Source organism: Theropithecus gelada, chromosome X, assembly GCF_003255815.1.
Source record: "Theropithecus gelada isolate Dixy chromosome X, Tgel_1.0, whole genome shotgun sequence".
Classification (NCBI taxonomy): Eukaryota; Metazoa; Chordata; class Mammalia; order Primates; family Cercopithecidae; genus Theropithecus; species Theropithecus gelada.
The window spans coordinates 95000575-95019406 of NC_037689.1; the positions used below are offsets into that span (position 1 = coordinate 95000575).

The following is an 18832-nucleotide window of genomic DNA, read 5'->3' on the forward strand; positions in this document are numbered from 1 at the left end:
ACATTTTAACCTAATTGAAATCATTCTGTACCTAGAGTTTTATATCTCATTTTAAATAATATTGAGTCAAAGATATATTTCTACATCATTAAAATACTTTAATAGGCCAGGCACAGTGGCTCACGCCTGTAATCTCAGCAATTTTGGAGGCCAAGGCGGGCAGACCACTTGAGCCCAGGAGTTCGAGATCAGCCTGGGCAACATGGGGAAAGCCTGTCTCTACTAAAAATATAAAAAATTAGCCGAGCATGGTAGCATGCACCTATAATTTTACCTATTCAGGATGGGGAGGTGGGAGGATCGCTTCACCCCGGGAGGTCAGTGCTGCAGTGATATGTGATCATGCCATTGCACTCCAGCCTGGGAGACAGAGTGAGACCCTGTCTCAAAACAATTTTTAATGGCTGCATAATATTCCATTTTAAATAGCTAATCAAAGTTTACCTCTTTATTTCCCTATATTTGCACTGTTCAATGTATTTACAAGTTTCTCTGTTATAAAAATGATGTCATGAATAACTTAGAACGTGAAGTTCTAGCTACATTTCAGATTGTTTCCTGTGAAAGATTCCTAGAAGTAGCATTATTAGGTCAAAAATAAGTCATACTTTTTGAGGTACTTAGTTTTTTTTTTTTTTTTTTTTTTTCACATGACTTTCCAGAAATGTTACGACAAATCTGCCCGTTGCTATCAGCATTGTAAAAGAATATCCATCTTACCACATGGGTAGGGCTTTTTAGTTTCTTTAACAGTATTGTACTTTCTTTAACAGAATATTAACAGAATACTGTTAAAAATGGATAAAAAATGGATAACTGTGTGTACAGTTATCAAATTAATTAAACAAAGAATATTATCTGGCATACATATTTGAATCTTGTTCTGAAGGCAGTGGGTACATGATGTGTTTTCTTACACTTGGAATCTCTTGTGTGTGTGTGCTGGGTTGTTGTTCTCTGAAATTGCATTACTGTGTTAAATCCCCAAACTAAAGCAGTGAATTTTTGTGTGAGTTCTGTATCTTTGTGGCCTTGACAACTGAGCCAGTCCTTTGGAGAATAAGCAATCCTGGACTGCATTTTAGGACAGTGAGAACTGCCGAAGTCATGAGAGAGAAAGACGAATGGATAGGACACTGAACTAGAAATCAGATGCCCTAGGCTTTATTCCCACATCCATTTGTCATTGTGTATCATGGCCAAATTTGATTAAAGAACTTTCCCAATCTGTAAAACGGGGATAATATGTCTCACCTTACAGGGATTCTAAAGGGATTACTGAGATATTTTTTTCTAATGCATTTTGTGTTCTTCCAAAAGAGCTCTAATATTCAGAACCAAATACTAAAATCTACCTAAAATCTGAATGGTAGAAATTAACTATTATACTTTGAAGCGTTTTAAACCCCAGTTTGTTAAGAACCTAACACCTGGCCGGGCGCAGTGGCTCAAGCCTGTAATCCCAGCACTTTGGGAGGCCGAGACGGGCTGATAACGAGGTCAGGAGATCGAGACCATCCTGGCGAACATGGTGAAACCCCGTCTCTACTAAAAAATACAAAAAACTAGCCGGGCGAGGTGGCGGGCGCCTGTAGTCCCAGCTACTCGGGAGGCTGAGGCAGGAGAATGGCGTAAACCCGGGAGGCGGAGCTTGCAGTGAGCTGAGATCCGGCCACTGCACTCCAGCCTGGGCGACAGAGCGACACTCCGTCTCAAAAACAAACAAACAAACAAACAAAAACAACCTAACGCCTTAGTGAAGAGGGACAGATAGTCAACAGAAGAATAAACAAAGAAAATACCAAATAAGAATGAGCCTCCAAAAGACTAAAACATTGAGTGTTCTTTTTTGTTAAGATGACATTTTAACCCATTTATGCCAGAGACTGCAGACTTTTTATGTGAAAAATCAGACCTTGGCGATGACCCTGAGCAGTAGGATATAATAACTCCCACAAGCTTATTGTTCCAATAATGGAACAGTAGGTATAAGTGAGTTAGTTGTGTGCTACATCATATTGGTTGGCCAGAGAAGGCCTGTGTGAGGAGGGGTTATTTGAATGATGGGAAGGAGACAACCATGCTCAAAATCGGGAAAGGGGCCCCCTAAGCAAAAAGAAGAACACATGCAAAGGTCCTAATGTGAGAATGGGTTTTGAGTGTTTGAGTGCCAGATAAGAGACCAGTTTGGAAGTTAGTAATTTGGGGGCAGGGGAGGGAATCAGATGAAGTTGTAGAAAAATTACCCAGGGCCTTGCAGGCTCCTGGAAGGAGTTCAAATAGTCCGTAGTTTGGATCTCTCATACTTACTAGCTTTGTGACCTCAGATAAAGTTTTTGAAATTTTGTGAATTTTTGTTCCCATTTATAAAATGAGTGTAATTGTTGCTTTCCAAGGTTGTTTCTATGGATTAGGATAATAAATTTAGTGAGTAGTACAGTGAATGGCACATAGTACACTCAAGAATTGGATATTGCTGATGATGATGTTTGGACAGGCAATAAATGTCCATTGTGTACCTAACTATGTGTCAGGCATAGGGCCAGACGCTTTACATTTATTTATATTTAAATCCTCGAAACAATTCTATAAGATATATTGAAACTGGAAAAAATTGTTACTTGTACAATTAAACAGTGGTCTTAAGTAGCAGACTACTGGATTCAAATCAAATTTTCATGACTCCAAAATTAGTTACCCCTCACTCCTGTATCATATCAAGGGAGTAAATCAATTGTAATCTGTTGGTTGCTTTTGTATGTAAATACAGTTTGTAACTAGACATGCTTTTAGAGATGAGGCCAGTCTCTGGCCTTATATGAAGAGCTCTTGCCAGGCAGGAGCTTTGTGAATGTTCATATTCCTCTCAATGCTTAGGATCATGCCTCGTTCCTCCTAGAATTTCTTATTATATTCCTTGACTAAGTGGATCTGCATAACAATATTAATACTTGCCTGCAACATGCCCCAATTTTTCTAATAGCCTAAGGAATATTCAGGTTTTTGTTTTTTCAAGATTTCTTATTTTTCCCAGAGACATACTTCATATAGCAGTCTTTTCTTTTGAGAGTGTTTTGCCCTTAATTGTACTAGTTGGAAGTGTCAGAATAGTGCCTTAACCTATTGAACTCTAGATGGCTGACTTTTCTTTGTTATTTTATCTTGTCTTGTTTAAAGGAATATGGAATTGGCAGCAGAGCCCACTAACTGATGTCAGATTTGGTTAGCATAAATTGTATATTTAACATCAAGTAAACATGCAGTTAAAAAAATCATATGAGTTGTACTTTTTATTCTTTGCTATACAAAATCTTCGCTGAATATATTTAATAAGTTGAAAGGCTCATTCATTTTGTGAGAAAGTCTATGAGATTACTGATTATATTACTTATTGAAAATATTTAGTATCTATATCCTACTTTGGAATGTAGAAGAAAGAAATGAAGCCTTTTGGAGACACGTGTGTGCATGTCTGTTGAATTGTTAGATTATATTAATTTTTTCTCTGAGAAGTAAATGACATGCTAGAATAGTAAATTGTATAATGTGAACCATGAAAAAAATATTGTTTCTAAAATAATTGTTTTGAGGAAACAGAAATGTGTGTTTCCATATATTCAAATTCACAACTTAGGTCCTTAGAGGTAAGAATGCTACCAGCAGAAACAGATGGTTGGTAATCTGTAAAAGTAATGCCATCATATTGGGTAATGCTATACTGCTGTTTCTATTGGCATAACCTCTAACTATGACATGATATATAGCACTTATGGGCCAGAACATTGTTTGTACTTTTATAAAAACCCTACGAAGTCTATATGCTCAAGTACTAGCTCAGTTTTCTTATCAGGTTGGGTTTTTTGTTTTGTTTTGTTTAGACAGTCTTGCTCTGTCACCCAGGCTGGAGCGCGGTGGCATGATCTCGGCTCACTGCAACCTCTGCCTCCTGGGTTCAAGCGAGTCTCCTGCCTCAACCTCCCAAGTAGCTGGGTTTACAGGCACGCACCACCACACCCAACTTATTTTTTGTATTTTTAGTAGAGATGGGGTTTTACCATGTTGGCCAGGCTGGTCTCGAACTCCTGACCTCAAGTGATCTACCCACCTCGGCCTCCCAAAGTGTTGAGATTACAGGCGTGAGCCACTGCACCTGGCCAGGTTGTTCTTTCAAGTTAGGATAGGACACTTTGGGGTAAGCAGTATTTCATGATTCACTGTATACCATTTTAGAACTAAAATTGGTTCATGCAGCAAAAATGAATTATTTATCACAAAAGGCTTGAATAACCTATACATCCATCACTGCTGTAGAAAATAAACACGTATGTTTGAATTTGTTAGGTAAAATTAGTTTATTGAAATCCCCCCAATCAACTTTCATATATTTTTTGAATTTACATATGCTAATATAAGCAAGTCATTCCTCTTTTAAATATTAACCAGAAGAGTATCCCACTAAGATACTATTTGATTTCAAAGATGTCAGTGTTAACTTTAAATATTTTCATTATACTGTTTAACTACATAGCAACATAAGGTACACACTATAGCAGTATCTCTTATACAACTTATGAAATATACATGTTAAATACAAAACCCATAAAATTTAAATTAACATTATTTTAAGTAATCATTTGCTGACTCTAAATTACCAATTACAATGTGAATATATTACAGTGTGGGCACTTTTGGGTTCTCAGTGCCTACCGTGCCATAGGATAACCCAATTGTGCCACTAGTGTTCTCTGATCTGTGGTTAAATTTTGATTGGTATAGCATGCTGCGATGTCATTTGGTCTTTATTTTGGTACCTATGTGTTTTCACACTAAGGCCATCTCATTAGCCAGCGATAATGAAAGTTGTACTTCCTGGTAACAGTGTGCATATATGGATGCTGAGATTAGTTGGCAGGACTTGGTTATAAGGTAGTTATCTAGATGATCCAGCTTATGCTTAGCTTTATCATATTAAGAAATGAAACTGCAGAATTTTAACATTACCTTACCAGACTCAGGGATGATTAAGACTATGTTCAAGAATCCCAGTTTGAGTAACATTGCTGTGAGCTCCGGGTATCTTGATCTAGCAAATCCTCAAACATAGCATGTTGTATTATGACTCAATATTTTTTGTAATTTCTGACTGAAATAGCCTTATCTACCTTTGGTGAACAGTTTTTACAGCTGGGCAGACCTTCTTCCCCCACATAGAGTCAAGTCCTTGGACCTTCAAACTCCCGTACCACCCCCTATCTATTTTGAGGGCACTTATCACATTGACAGTGGTCTGCATGTTGTTGCTTACCACACCTGAATAAGCTCTGCTGGGATGGTGAGGATATATCGTTGCTTATCTGTACTCTCAGTGCTTGGAACCTCATGGGAAGTCAATTCATGTTGACTGGTAATATTCTATTACAAAAAGTGTACCATATACACAATAAGAGATAGATGCCTTGTGTCTCTGTAGTCTATTTTGTGAAAAGAAACTGAGAATCTATATAATCAATGTGTGTGCAGAGAATATAGTGTCCAATTAAAATTTTATACTTTAAAGAAGAAAAGCTTTTGCTTTAGTATGCATATAGTGGCATATTCCAAATCATAGATTCAACAGGGCAGGACCTTTGGGATCATCTAGCTCAGTGGGTTTAAAACCTTATTTTATTTAACATCAGAACAGCTTATTCATAAAAAATCATATGTGGGATATGAATAAATTAGAAGATAAATGTGTAAATGCCCTCATTATTGGGGGAGCAGAGACTTGGGAAGTCTCCCCAGGAGCCTTCCTTTTTGCATATTCCCTCATCCTCCAAGGCAACCCTGAAAACACCTCAAGGAACTCCATGGACCCCCAGAATAATTTGAAAATAATGGTCTTCTCAGGCTGGGTGCAGTGGCTCATGCCTGTAATTCCAGCACTTTGGGAGGCCGAGGTGGGTGGATCACAAGGTCAGGAGTTCGAGACCAGCCTGGCCAACATGGTGAAACCCCGTCTCCACTAAAAATACAAAAATTAGCTGGACGTGGTGGCGCACATCTGTAGTCCCAGCTGCTCAGGAGGCTGAGGCAGGAGAATCACTTGAACCCAGGAGGCGGAGGTTGCAGTGAGCCGAGATTCCGCCACTGTACTCCATCTCAAAAAAAAAAAAAAAAAAAAAAGAAAATAAGAGTCTTCTCCTACCTAAGGTAAGAATCCTTTTCCAGCATCTCAGACCTAGTGGCAGGTCTTTGCTTGAATAATTTTGGTGAACAGAAACTAATAACTTTGTAACATGAGCAGTTAACTAGGCAATGAAAGTGCTCACTAATTAATGATAAAATAATATATAATGGCACCAAACATTAGTTAAGTGCTTATTATATACCAGACCTTATGTTTGACCAGGATCCTTATTCACCCTTATGACAAGCCTGAGGAGGGTAGATGCTTTATTGTTCCCATTTTGCCGATAAGGAACCTCAGGCCCAGGAAGTCAAGTAATCACTTGACTAAATTCATACAGCTATTAAGGTAAGGAATATTTTGGAAACTTTTGCCTGCTTTTCCCTTTTTGTTATAATCTTCCTTTGGGAACAAATTATGCCTCTTTGAAGATGGTTTCATACTGTCCTCAGAGAGCGACTCTATAGCTTGGGTTCTAGCCTTGCTTCTGACAGTTAGATATAGTCTCAGACGAGACATGACTTCTCCGTGACTCAATTTTCACAGCTGAAGAAAACATGATTTTAGTAATATCTTCCCTGTTGTTAGATTCAGATGAAATATTATGCAGGAAAAGTTGTGAAAGCTGTTTTTGCTATACAAGTGTAAGGTATCCTTGATCTCTAAATCTATCAACCCCATTCAGTGCTGGAAGCACACATCCATTTATTAACATGTCAATTAGTTACATTTCTTTTTATTTTTCCTTGTTTTCCTATCCTTTGGCCATTTTACTATTGGTGCACTACCTCCCATCAGCAGGTAGACAAGGAACTGATAAAATTCAGTGTGTTCATTTTGTCTGATAACACTTACTAAAATGTTTAGAAGGCTAGTGTTTTGAAAATAATAGGGTAATTTTTTGTTTTGTGAAAGGAATATTTATTTCATTTACAATTTATAGCTTCATTACCTACTTAAAATGCAGTTTATATCTAGGCTGTAGGAAACATTTATAATCTGCAAAAGTATTATTAAACTTGCTTTGTTATACTGTCTAAAGTTACTCTTGGAATTGGATTTACAAAATGGTAAAGCAGAGAGGGAAACCATTTTATTTAAATACCTTCATAATCTTTGCCCCAACACAACAAATGTTGGTAAGTCTTAGTGTTGTTCCTATCTTTAAGCAGTACAATGAAGAGATTGCCTATGTGAAATGTATTGGTTATCCTGTTGGACATTATCATTGATCAAATCCTGCCCATTTTTTAAAGTCGTTATTTACATACATGAACTTTCTCTATTTAAAATGGTAGTATACTTTTTCTTCTTTCCTAGGACAGTGGGTGGAGTAAAGGCAGTGTAATTCCAAAATAGAGGTAACAGGCTACTAGAAGGGTTCTTACTTGTTTTGTGCCATGGGCCCCTCTGAAAGTTGGTGAATTTATGGGAACCTTTTTAGAATCATATTTTTAGATGTAAAACACAAAGGACATAGGATTATAAAGGAAACCAATCATATTAAAATATACTTATAAAATTGTTTTTAGAAATTATGACACATTCCAGAGACATAAACACATATGTTCACACAAAAACCTGTGCATTGGATGTTCATAGTTTTATTCATAGTAGATAAAAATTGGAAACAGCCTAAATGTTCTTTAATGGGTGAGTGGTTAAATAAACTGTATTATCCATACTATGGGATACTATATGGCAATAAACAGGTACAAACTATTGATACACACAATAACTTGTGTGCCTTTCCAGGGCATTATGGTGAATGGAAGAAGCTCATGTGCTAAAAGGTTACATATAGTATGATTTCATATAAATGACATTCCTTTTCTTTATAGGTACATAGTAGGTATATATACTTAAGGGGTACATGAGATGTTTTGATACAGGCATACAATGCATAATAATCACATCAGGGTAAATGGAGTGTCCATCACCTCAAGCATTTATCATTTATTTCTATTATAAACATTCCAACAAATTCTTTTTGTTATCTTTAATTGTACAGTAAATTATTGTTGACTATAGTCACCCTATTGTGCTGTCAAATGCTAGATCTTACTCATTCTGTTAAACTATACTTTTGTACCCATTAACTATCCCCACTTCCCCTCCCGGTCCACTTCCCAGCCTCTGGCAACTATCATTCTACTCTCTTATCTCCATGAGTTCAATTGTTTTAAATTTTTGCTCCCACAAATGAGAACATGAGATGTTTGTCTTTCTTTGCCTGGCTTATTTCACTTAACCTAATGTCCTTCAGTTCCATCCACGTTGTTGCAAATGATGGGATCTCATTCTTTTTTTTCTGGCTGAATAGTATGCCATTGTGTATATGTGCTACATTTTCTTTTTCCTTTTCTTTTTTTTTTTTTTTTGAGACAGAGTCTTGCTCTGTCACCCAGGCTGGAGTGCAGTGGGGTGATCTTGGCTCTGCAACTTCCACCTCCCCTGTTCAAGCAATTACCATCTCAGCCTCCCAAGTATCTGGGATTACAGGTGTATGCCATCACGTCTGGCTAATCTTTTTGTATTTTTAGTAGAGACAAGGTTTCACCACATTGGCCAGACTGGTCTCAAACTCCTGACCTCAGGCAATTCACCCGCCTCGGCCTCCCAAAGTGCTGGGATTACAGGTGTGAGCCACTGTGCCCGGCCCCTGTGCCACGTTTTCTTTATCCATTTGTCTGTAGATGGACACTTAGGTTGTTTCCAAATCTTTGCTATTGTGAATAGTGCTGCAATAAATATGGGAGTGCAGATAGCTCTTCAATATACTGATTCTTTCTTTTTGGCATATACCCAGCAGTGGGAATGCTGGACCAAATGGTAGCTCAATTGTTAGTTTTTTGAGGAACCTCCATACTGTTTTCAATAGTGGTTGTACTAATTTACATTCCCACCAACAGTGTATGAGGGTTCCCTTTTCTCCACATCCTCATTAGCATTTGTCATTGCCTTTCTTTTGGATGGATACAAGCCATTTTAACTGGGGTGAGATGATATCTCATTGTAGTTTTGATTTGCTTTTCTCCAACAATGAATGATATTGAGCACCTTTTCATATACCTGTTTGTCTTTTGTATGTCTTCTTTTGAGACATATCTATTGAGATCTTTTGCCCATTAAAAAAAATCATATTATTAGATCTTTCCTATTGAGTTGCTTGAGCTTCTTAAATATTTTGGTTATTAATCTCTTGTCAGATGTATGTATAGTTTGCAGATATGTTTTCCTATTCTGTTGTCTCTTTGTTGATCGTTTGCTTTGCAGAAGCTTTTCAACTTGATGTGATTCCATTTATAAATGATACTTTTGAAAAAAATGATAGAAATGGGGAATAGGTTAGTGGTTGCTGGGGTGGAGGGCTGTGGGAGGGAGATGGATGTGGTTATTGAAAGCCCTACTTGGGGGATCCTTGTGGTGATGGAACTGTTCCATATCTTGGTTGTGGTGTTTGTATACCTGAATCTACACATGACAACACTGCATAGAAGTGCATATATATATATATACACACACACACATATAAAATACACACATAAATAAGTACAAATAAAACTAGGGAAATTTAAATAAGATAGATGGGTTTTATCAATGTCAGTATCCCAGTCATGATATCGTAATATAGATTACCAAGATGTTACCATTGGGGAAAAGGGATCTCTCTGCATTATTTCTTAGAACTGCATGCATATTTCAAATATCTGAAAATAGTTTGATTAAAAAATTGAGACACAGTAATTGTACTTCTTTACAATATTTATTAAATAACAAGATAAAGTGGCAGGTTGTATGACTCAAGTAATTTTGAAGAATTGATAAGCATAAATGATAGTTAAGGTATTTTCACAAATGTAGTATGTATGGTACAACAGGAAAGTATATGTGACTTGGTGACCAAGTTGCAGGGGCTGCTAATACCACTGTAATCTGTTTCCTATATTCATAGTTGAAAGAAGTACTAGATTTAAGTAAGAGGTTACTGAAAATATTTTTTCCTTTACAAATTCACATACCCCCTAAATTTAGACCCCAGGATAAGAACCCCTGACTTTATATCTTTTTACATTTGATTATCTGATATATCTCAAAGGCCTCTGTCAAATAAAAGAGAAACCTAATGTGTATTTGTTTTGCCTCAAGTACCATGGATAATGATAGGGGCTCATAGAAAATACTAGTAGACACACTTCACGGTTTTAAAGATTTACTTGCTATTATTCACCCGTATGCCTACTGTTCACCATAATTGCTTAACACTAGTTTTAAAAGAGAAGTATGTGTGGATTTTAAGTATAGAATAGACTATACATTATTGATATGAAAAAGAAATATGTCAAATTGATTGCTTATTATCCAGATTGACTAATATTGATTATCATTGAATATTTTAGTTTGCTTTCACTAGGAAATCAGTTAATGATAGTTTAGCCTTCAGTTGTCCATATCTCTGAGAGTATCTAGGTCAAATGAGGCTGTTGTTTTCAAAGAAACGAAGGTTAGTGTTTTGGGATTAATATTCTACTTTAAAATATCACCTTTTTGTTTCATTTAATGTTAAAATCTAAACTTTTTGAATATTTAACTGAGTAATTATTTGAAATTATTATGAAGTATTTTCCTCTATACTCTATTGGTTAAATATGTCTTTCATAACATAAGAGGTAACAATATGGACACAGAATTTAAAACTATGTTTAGAGTTTGTGTACTTGACATTTCTAATACAGGCTGAGCATCTCTAATCCAAAATCCAAAATGCTCCAAATTCCAAAACTTTGAGAACCAACATGATGCCACAAATGGAATATTCCACACCTGACCTCATGTGTTGAGCTGCAGCTAAAATGTAGCCAAAACTTTGTTTCATATACAAAATTATTAAAATCATTGTATGAAATTATCTTCAGGCTATTTGTATAAGGTGCATATACAACAAAAATAAATATCGTGTTTCAACTTGAGTCCTGTCTGCAAAATATCTCATTATGTATTTGCAAAGATTACAAAATTGGAGAAAACCAGAATTCTGAAACACTTCTGGTCCCAAGCATTTGAATCAGAGATACACGATCTGTAATAGAAGTGCTCAGAAAATGATCTAAATATTTGTTCTGTGACAGTCTAAGAGTCTGTAATTTGGGGATGAAATGCTTAATTGATATTTAATATACAAAAGCTTCAATAAGGGAACAATAAATGATTTCATCATAGAAAACCTTATACTTTTCTTTCATGAAACATTTTAGCTGATCATATTTTAATAAACTTATTCAAATTCTTTTGGGAAAAATGGCACATATAATCTGAAGAATTATGATGCTTATACATTGCTGTAGAAAAGCTTTTATCACCTCTGCCCTATAATTTGGGATATATTCTCTCGTTTTGCCTATTATTTTCATCCTCTGAAAATGCCTTAGTTAGAAACAGTGTTTCCTGCAATGGGAAATGACACAATATGAAGTTAATCTCATGACAGTAATTTTCTGTGTAGTTTTTTTTCTTGTAGACTTCAATTGGTAATATGTAGTATCTTTTACCCTACATTTTTTTGTGCCATTAAAAAATATTTTTCAGTGCAAATTGCATTTTAAATTATTTTAAGTTTTATTATATAAATTGATTTTAATATATTTTTATATTTTTGATACATAAATTACATAACTCTATTACTCTGCCAGTAAGAGATGGCTTTCTTACAAAAATGGAGAGAAGCCATCTAAAGGTTCTGCAATATATAGCATTCTCTATTCCACCAAATATACAGCTATCAGAATAAATAAATAGATTCACTTGGATATGGCACGTATTTTGTGTCTCCCTTTCCTCCTTGAACTCAAGGAACTGATGATGATGAAAATGGCATTTTGATTTCTTATGTTTGAAAGCTGTAGGAGCCTCCAAGAACAACAGTGTGAACCTCTGTAGATATAATCCCAAATATGTTAATCTATAGCGTTATATTTTCAGAGAACACAATGATAGATAAGAAACTCATTTGATTAAAATAGCCAAAGAAATGGACTTCATTAGGATTTATAAATCGTGGTCAATAACACTAACAAAATTACTGTTTTCATGAAAATATTGTCCATCCTATTTGAAAATGACATCCCTGATAGTAATTGCTATCTGTGTGCATGCTGTAGCTGAAAAGACTTGTGTACAATCAATAGTTCTGTCTAGTGTCTGCAGCAAGATACCTTTACAGCTAAGAACCATAAAGCCTTTTCTCAAATTGTAAGTAAATCTGTTTTTACATTTAAAAATGACAGACCATACTCAGACTAAGTCCATCTAAACTCAGAAGTGGTTATCTCCACTGCAAACTAAAAGTGTTCTTTCTTAGAATATTGCTTCTCTGCTGTTGATTTTACCATTTCATATCAGAGCAAGGGGAATCTGTGACTATTAAACTGACTCAAAGTACCTTTTGATTATTTGTTTACTGTCTTAAAATAATACAAGCACAGTCACATTGACTAGTATCTCCATCCTAATGATTTTCAAATTAAGGAATGGCTTCAAATTAGGAAAGCTCTTTGTTCACCTAGGTTTGGAATAGCATGATGTACGCTAATTGCTAACTTTGTCTGCATTATTTTTTAAAGATCAAATGGGCACAGTGGTAATTTTCATTAATCTCATACAGAGCAGCTAATTAAAATTTCCATTATTACCCATCCATTATCTAGTTGTTTCCTTTGTTCAGTATCAGAACAGGATGTTAATAAGCCATTCTTGTATTACAGCCCTATTAAGTATTATGAGAACTAATGTATTGCACTATTTTGTTTTTAGGTGATTTTAAAAATATTATCTTGCACCATATTGATTATGCTGAAGGTACTTTGACACCTTGACATTTTGTAATAGAGATTTCAGAATTAAATATTTGTTGCTTTAACATTTTATTCAAAATTGAGAAAAAGTAGTATATAGTAGAGAAAGGAGCTATCCAAGGACCAGAATATTTGTTTTAGTCTCATACTCTTACTAATTATGTGAACTTAGGCAATTACTTGGATTCCTCATTTTTGTAATGAGGGTATCAGAAGAACCGATCTTTAAGGGCCAGTCCAGCCTTAGCTTGCTATCATATTTTTATAACTTTCAAATATGAACTTATGTTAAAATCTCAAAGTCTTTCTAAGCTTGGTAAAAGGCGTCTGTTCTATAAAGTTGTATATTCTCTGTCATGCTCCAGTAGATTGTTTGCTTCCATTCTTTATAACCAGAGAGGATCCTAAATTATATAATTTAAGCTTGTTTCTAAGACTTGGGTGGGAGTGAGCCACAAAGTGATGGGCTGGCTCACTTGTCTATAAGGAGTACCTCGGCCATGACCATATGTTCCAATTAGACTAATCCTGAAGGGAATCAATTAGAAAAAGGGAACCAACATTTTCTGAGTAGATTGTTCTGTGTCCATGAGATGCCCAATATGAAATACCTCTGAGCTGTCCTCAGCATGCAATACAGTGTCTCAGTTTACCTGTTCTATATTCAGCATCTTTGAATATATTATAACTGAAAGTCTCAGAACTATAATATTCTGAAGCAAAACTAAGCTTAGAATCTTCAACAAGTTGAAACTCATCACTCATCCACCCTTTTGTTTATTCTCCATCCATCCATCCATCCATCCATCCATCCATCCATCCATCCATCCAGGAAATATGTATTGAGTGCTTACTTAAACACTGTCTTAAGATCTGAGGGTACAGTGGTGAACAAGGCAGGCAAGAATCCTGTCTTATAAGAGCTTGTGTTTTAGTGCGGAAGACAGTAAACAACTGAATTACAAAAATAAATTTTCATAGAGGTAATATCGTAAATGATATTTAAAATGGTGTTGCGATGATAATTAGAATGTGGGGTGGGGAGAAGACTATGGGGCTGTGATTAGAATGATGGGAGCCAGCAATAGAGAGGTTGGGGTAAGGGTTTTCAAGGCAGAGAAAACTGCAAAATACAACGGTCACTCAACAGGGTTAAATTCCATATACAATCCCCTAGGGGAGGATTAGTGGTGCCTTTTTATATATTAATTTAAAAATAACTTTGAGGATTATATGAAAGTGGTGTGTGACTACAGACTTGAAAACTTTAATTCCTTTTACTAGTAGTTTTCAGACTGGCATATGTAGTAAATAGATCCCTTGTTACTGATGAACTTTGTATTGCTGTAGAAAGTGAGTTGGCCGAGCAAAAATAAAACTATAATTTTGAATTTGCAAAATTATGCTTTAAATATTTACTTGCTGTTATTCCTTGTGGAATAATAGATGCGTAAGGAAGTTACAGGAATATGGACATGATCTCTCAGTGATGGTTTTACTTACTGTGCCATTTAGGTGATGATGATTCGTCCAGTATACTTTTTTATTTGTGGAGGAGACGGAGTCTTGCTTTGTGGCTCAGGCTGGAGGGCTGTGGCGGGATCTCAGCTCACTGGCAACCTCCGCCTCCTGGGTTCAAGCTATTCTCGTGTCTTAGCCTCCCAAGTTGCTGGGATTACAGGCATGTGCCTCCACGCCTGGCTAATTTTTGTATTTTTAATAGAGACGGAGTTTCACTACGTTGGCCAGGCTGATTTCGAACCCCTGACCTCAAGTGTTCCACCCGCCTCAGCCTCCCAAAGTGCTGGGATTCCAGGTGTGAGCCACCATCCCTGGCCCATCCAATATATTTTTAACATCTACTGTATCTCATAACAAAGCAAGAAATACCAAGTCAGTGGCCATTATACAAAATATAGGAGCTAAAAGTGAAATCGTATTCCTTGTTCTGCAGTTATTATGGAGAAGTTCAATAATAACACACTTTTATTGAGGCTCACTAAATTCATGACCTGTGTTAGTTATGTGGCATAGATGGAGTTCCCAATGTAGAAGTGAGACAGACACAAATAATGACCTCTACCACAATATTTTAAGTGCTATAATAATGATAATGGTGCCACAGCTCTAAGGGAATAGAGTTCCCCTATATGTTATAAGCCTTTATCAGACTTAAAAAATTTAGCATTTAATGGGATTTTTAAAATTCAGAAATTAAGAATGATTAACACTTTCTACATTGAGGAGGCATTCTCAATCAAAACCCAAATAGTGTGAAACCATAGGGAACTCATTTCTCATTATTAACATTGTTTTTTTTATTTTAAATGTCGTATCCTCTAATGATAATACCTCTACCCAATGGGGAAAAATTCCTTTCCTTATAATCTCCTTATAATATTATATTTCTTATGATAATATATCATATCCTAATGATGTTATTTTATGGTAAGTATCCTTAGATGTTTAGCAGAAACTGAGTGTAATTTGTATGAACCTGTAAAATGGGACTCAAGCTTGGAGTCTTAATTCAGGGATATACATTTACAGTATAGGAAAGGGGCAATTATGATTAGGTGCGTCTAGAATGTGAAACTATGAGGTATTAGTATAGTGAATGTGTTGACAATGTTTTCCTCCCAGCCTTTTCCCTGAACTACTTATATAGTTATAGCAAGATGATGAAGTTAAGGAGCAGTGATGAGATGAGTTCTAGAAATAACTCCGTCTATATTGAAAATTAAGTTAAAAACTAGTTACTATCAGATAAATGTATTTAATGACTTTTTAAGATTAATCTACAACCTGAGAGTAACAGAGAGGAATAATTGGGAACTGGTGAATGCTTTCAACTGATTTGATTAATTAACATGCTAATTGGAGACTATATTGTTTTACATTTTAATAACTGTTTTCACTTTTTTTTTAGAAAGGCTGATAACTCTGATATCTTTCAATAGATGTGGGTTATGTATAATGGTATATATTAAATTTTATTTGCTGGATTTTGTGGAATCAAATGTACATATCTTAACTAGGAAAATTAATAAGATGATTTTTGAATGCTTATCCTCTGGGTTAAGGAGGACTAGCTAATATTAATTCTAATGCCTGAATTGTAAATTTAAGCACCCCTGTCAGTGACACTTTGTGTAATTCAAGTTCATATTCTATTCAGGTCATGAGCACCAGCACTGTAATTTTTTTTTTAAATGAGGTCGAGGAAAATGTTGAGATATATACAACACAATTTTAACACATCAATTCTGTGATCAAGAATTTTTAAGTGTGTAGCACTCTGCACACATTTTTATATAACAAAATAAATATTCTGTGCATTATTTTACTTAAAAATTTTTTTAAAAACATTGTCTAAAATGGTATCTTTGTTTATTTTTTAGGGTGGGCTGAAAAACAGCAAACATGAATGCACCCTGTCTTCACAAGAATATGTTCATGAATTACGATCGGGTATATCAGATGAGAAACTTCTTAATTGCCTAGAATCCCTCAGGGTTTCTTTAACCAGCAATCCAGTCAGGTAAGTCGTTATTATCATTTTGGTATGATTCATACAATTTGTAGTGTATGTAATTGTTTGGGAATATAATAAGTTTTGTTATTTAAACCTCAGGATTTTCTGACTAAAAGTCTGATGTTAATAAAGCAGCAGCATCTGATTGTGAAGTTGTAAACTTTTAAAAATATATTTAGTTGGATCTCCAGTAATGTACAATTTTAGGAATACAAATATTAACATAGAGCCAGAAGTTAAATGTCCACATTTACATGGAACTCTATTTGTGGGCTCAGATAATTATTATATATTTATTTATTAAGCAAATTAAGCATATTTGCTCCATGATTTTATTCTTTTGTGTGTGTGTGTGTGTGCGAGACGGAGTCTCGCTCTGTCGCTCAGGCTGGAGTGCAGTGGCACGATCTCGGCTCACTGTAACCTTCGCCTCCCAGGTTCAAGCAATTCTTCTACCTCAGTCTCCTGAGTAGCTGGGACTACAGGCGCGCACCACCATGCCCGGCTGATTTTTGTATGTTTAGTAGGGAAGGGGTTTCACCATAGTGGCCAGGCTGGTCTCGAACTCCTGATCTCGTGATCCACTTGCCTCGGTCTCCCAAAGTGCTGGGATTACAGGTGTGAGCCACCGTGCCTGGTCAATTTTATTCTTTTAAAACTTGAAAGGTATATATAACTTCATGTTCTTCTATAAGTTTTAGATATACTCCACATATTTCTGTAATTTTGAGATAGCAAAAAGTGAATTATTTTAACCAGTAAAAGAAATGAGAGCATTAATACACTCCTCAAAACTCTACTAATTTAAGCTATTAACTAACTACAAAGGATTGTTAGGAGGTTACTTGCCAATGGTGGATTCCAGTAACTGTGGTTCCTTTATTAAGCCTTTAAATCAGTAACACCCAAAATAAAATGTTTTATAAAGAGAAACAAAATTTCAATAAAATATCAAAACATTCTTGGCCGGGCATGGTGGCTCACACCTGTAATCCCTGCACTTCAGGAGGCTGAGGCAAGTGTATTGCTTGAGTCCAGGAGTTTGAGACCAGCCTGGCCAACATGGTGAAACCCCGTCTCTACTAAAAATACAAAAAAGTCAGCTAGATGTGGTGGTGTGTGCCTGTGGTCCCAGGTATTCAGGAGGCTGAGGTGGGAGGATCACCTGAGCCCGGGAGGTGGAGGTTGCAGTGAGCCCAGATCCCGCCACTGCACTCCAACCTGGGAGACAGAGCCAGACCCTGTCTCAAAACAAAACAAAACGAAACAAAAAAAATCTGGGATCTATTTGTATAACTGCTAGAAGTTCAAAATTTACTCTGTAAGAGTATATAAAAAACTTACTGTGATTTTATCCATGTTTTCCCTAATATGTAATAGGCCTAAATCTTGTACTTTTCTGTCCTTTCCACAGAGCCTTGAAAATAATTTAGAGCTCAGTCATTCAGTTTGGATTTATGTATAAATTGAAATATATTAATTACTTATTTATAGTGCACTTGGCAAAAATACCTGGAAAATTACAATTTTAAAACAACAAAAAATTTTAAAAAGCCAGTGTTAAGATGTGACTTATCTTAGAGTATGATAATCATTGAAAGACGATTGTCTTGCTATTTCTTAAAAAATACTCCTAGGTTTTTTTGTTTGTTTGTTTGTTTGTTTTTGACATGGAGTTTTGCTCTTGTCACCCAGGCTGGAGTGCAGTGGCGCTGTCTCGGTTCACTGCAACCTCTGCCTCCTGGGTTCAAGTGATTCTCCTGCCTCAGCTTCTCCGGTAGCTGAGATTACAAGTGTGCACCACCTCGCCTGCCTAATTTTTGTATTTTTAGTAGAGACGGGGTTTCACCACGTTGACAGGCTGGTCTTGAACTCCTGACCTCAAGTACTCCATCTGCCTCGGCCTCCCAAAGTTCTAGGATTACAGGCGTGAGCCACTGCACCCGGCCCAATGCTCCTGGTTTTAACGGTTTGAATGAACGGGGGACGTGAATTCTTGAGAACAGTAACCACGGTGGTGCATTTTTCCCCCTGCACATAACGTACAGCACTCTACCGTTTTGCCAAGCACTTCATGCTCCTAAAATTTCTGTTGCATTGTTGTTTGAATGAATGAATAAATGAGTCTTTTAAAAGTAATTGTAGGCCGGGCGCGGTGGCTCAAGCCTGTAATCCCAGCACTTTGGGAGGCCGAGGCGGGTGGATCACGAGGTCAGGAGATCGAGACTATCCTGGCTAACATGGTGAAACCCCGTCTCTACTAAAAATACAAAAAAC

At 36.2% G+C, this 18832-nt stretch overlaps 1 protein-coding gene across 5 annotated transcripts in view; it reads left to right on the forward strand.

Moving 5' to 3' along the window:
- The window catches only part of DIAPH2 (diaphanous related formin 2), a 931860-nt gene that overhangs the window by 176642 nt on the left and 736386 nt on the right, over nucleotides 1–18832 (forward strand). For all 5 annotated transcript variants that reach the window (XM_025372654.1, XM_025372652.1, XM_025372653.1 and 2 more), the window contains one exon: nucleotides 16422–16561. In XM_025372654.1, the coding sequence (XP_025228439.1) occupies nucleotides 16422–16561 (140 nt within the window). The remainder of the gene's footprint in view (nucleotides 1–16421; nucleotides 16562–18832) is intronic.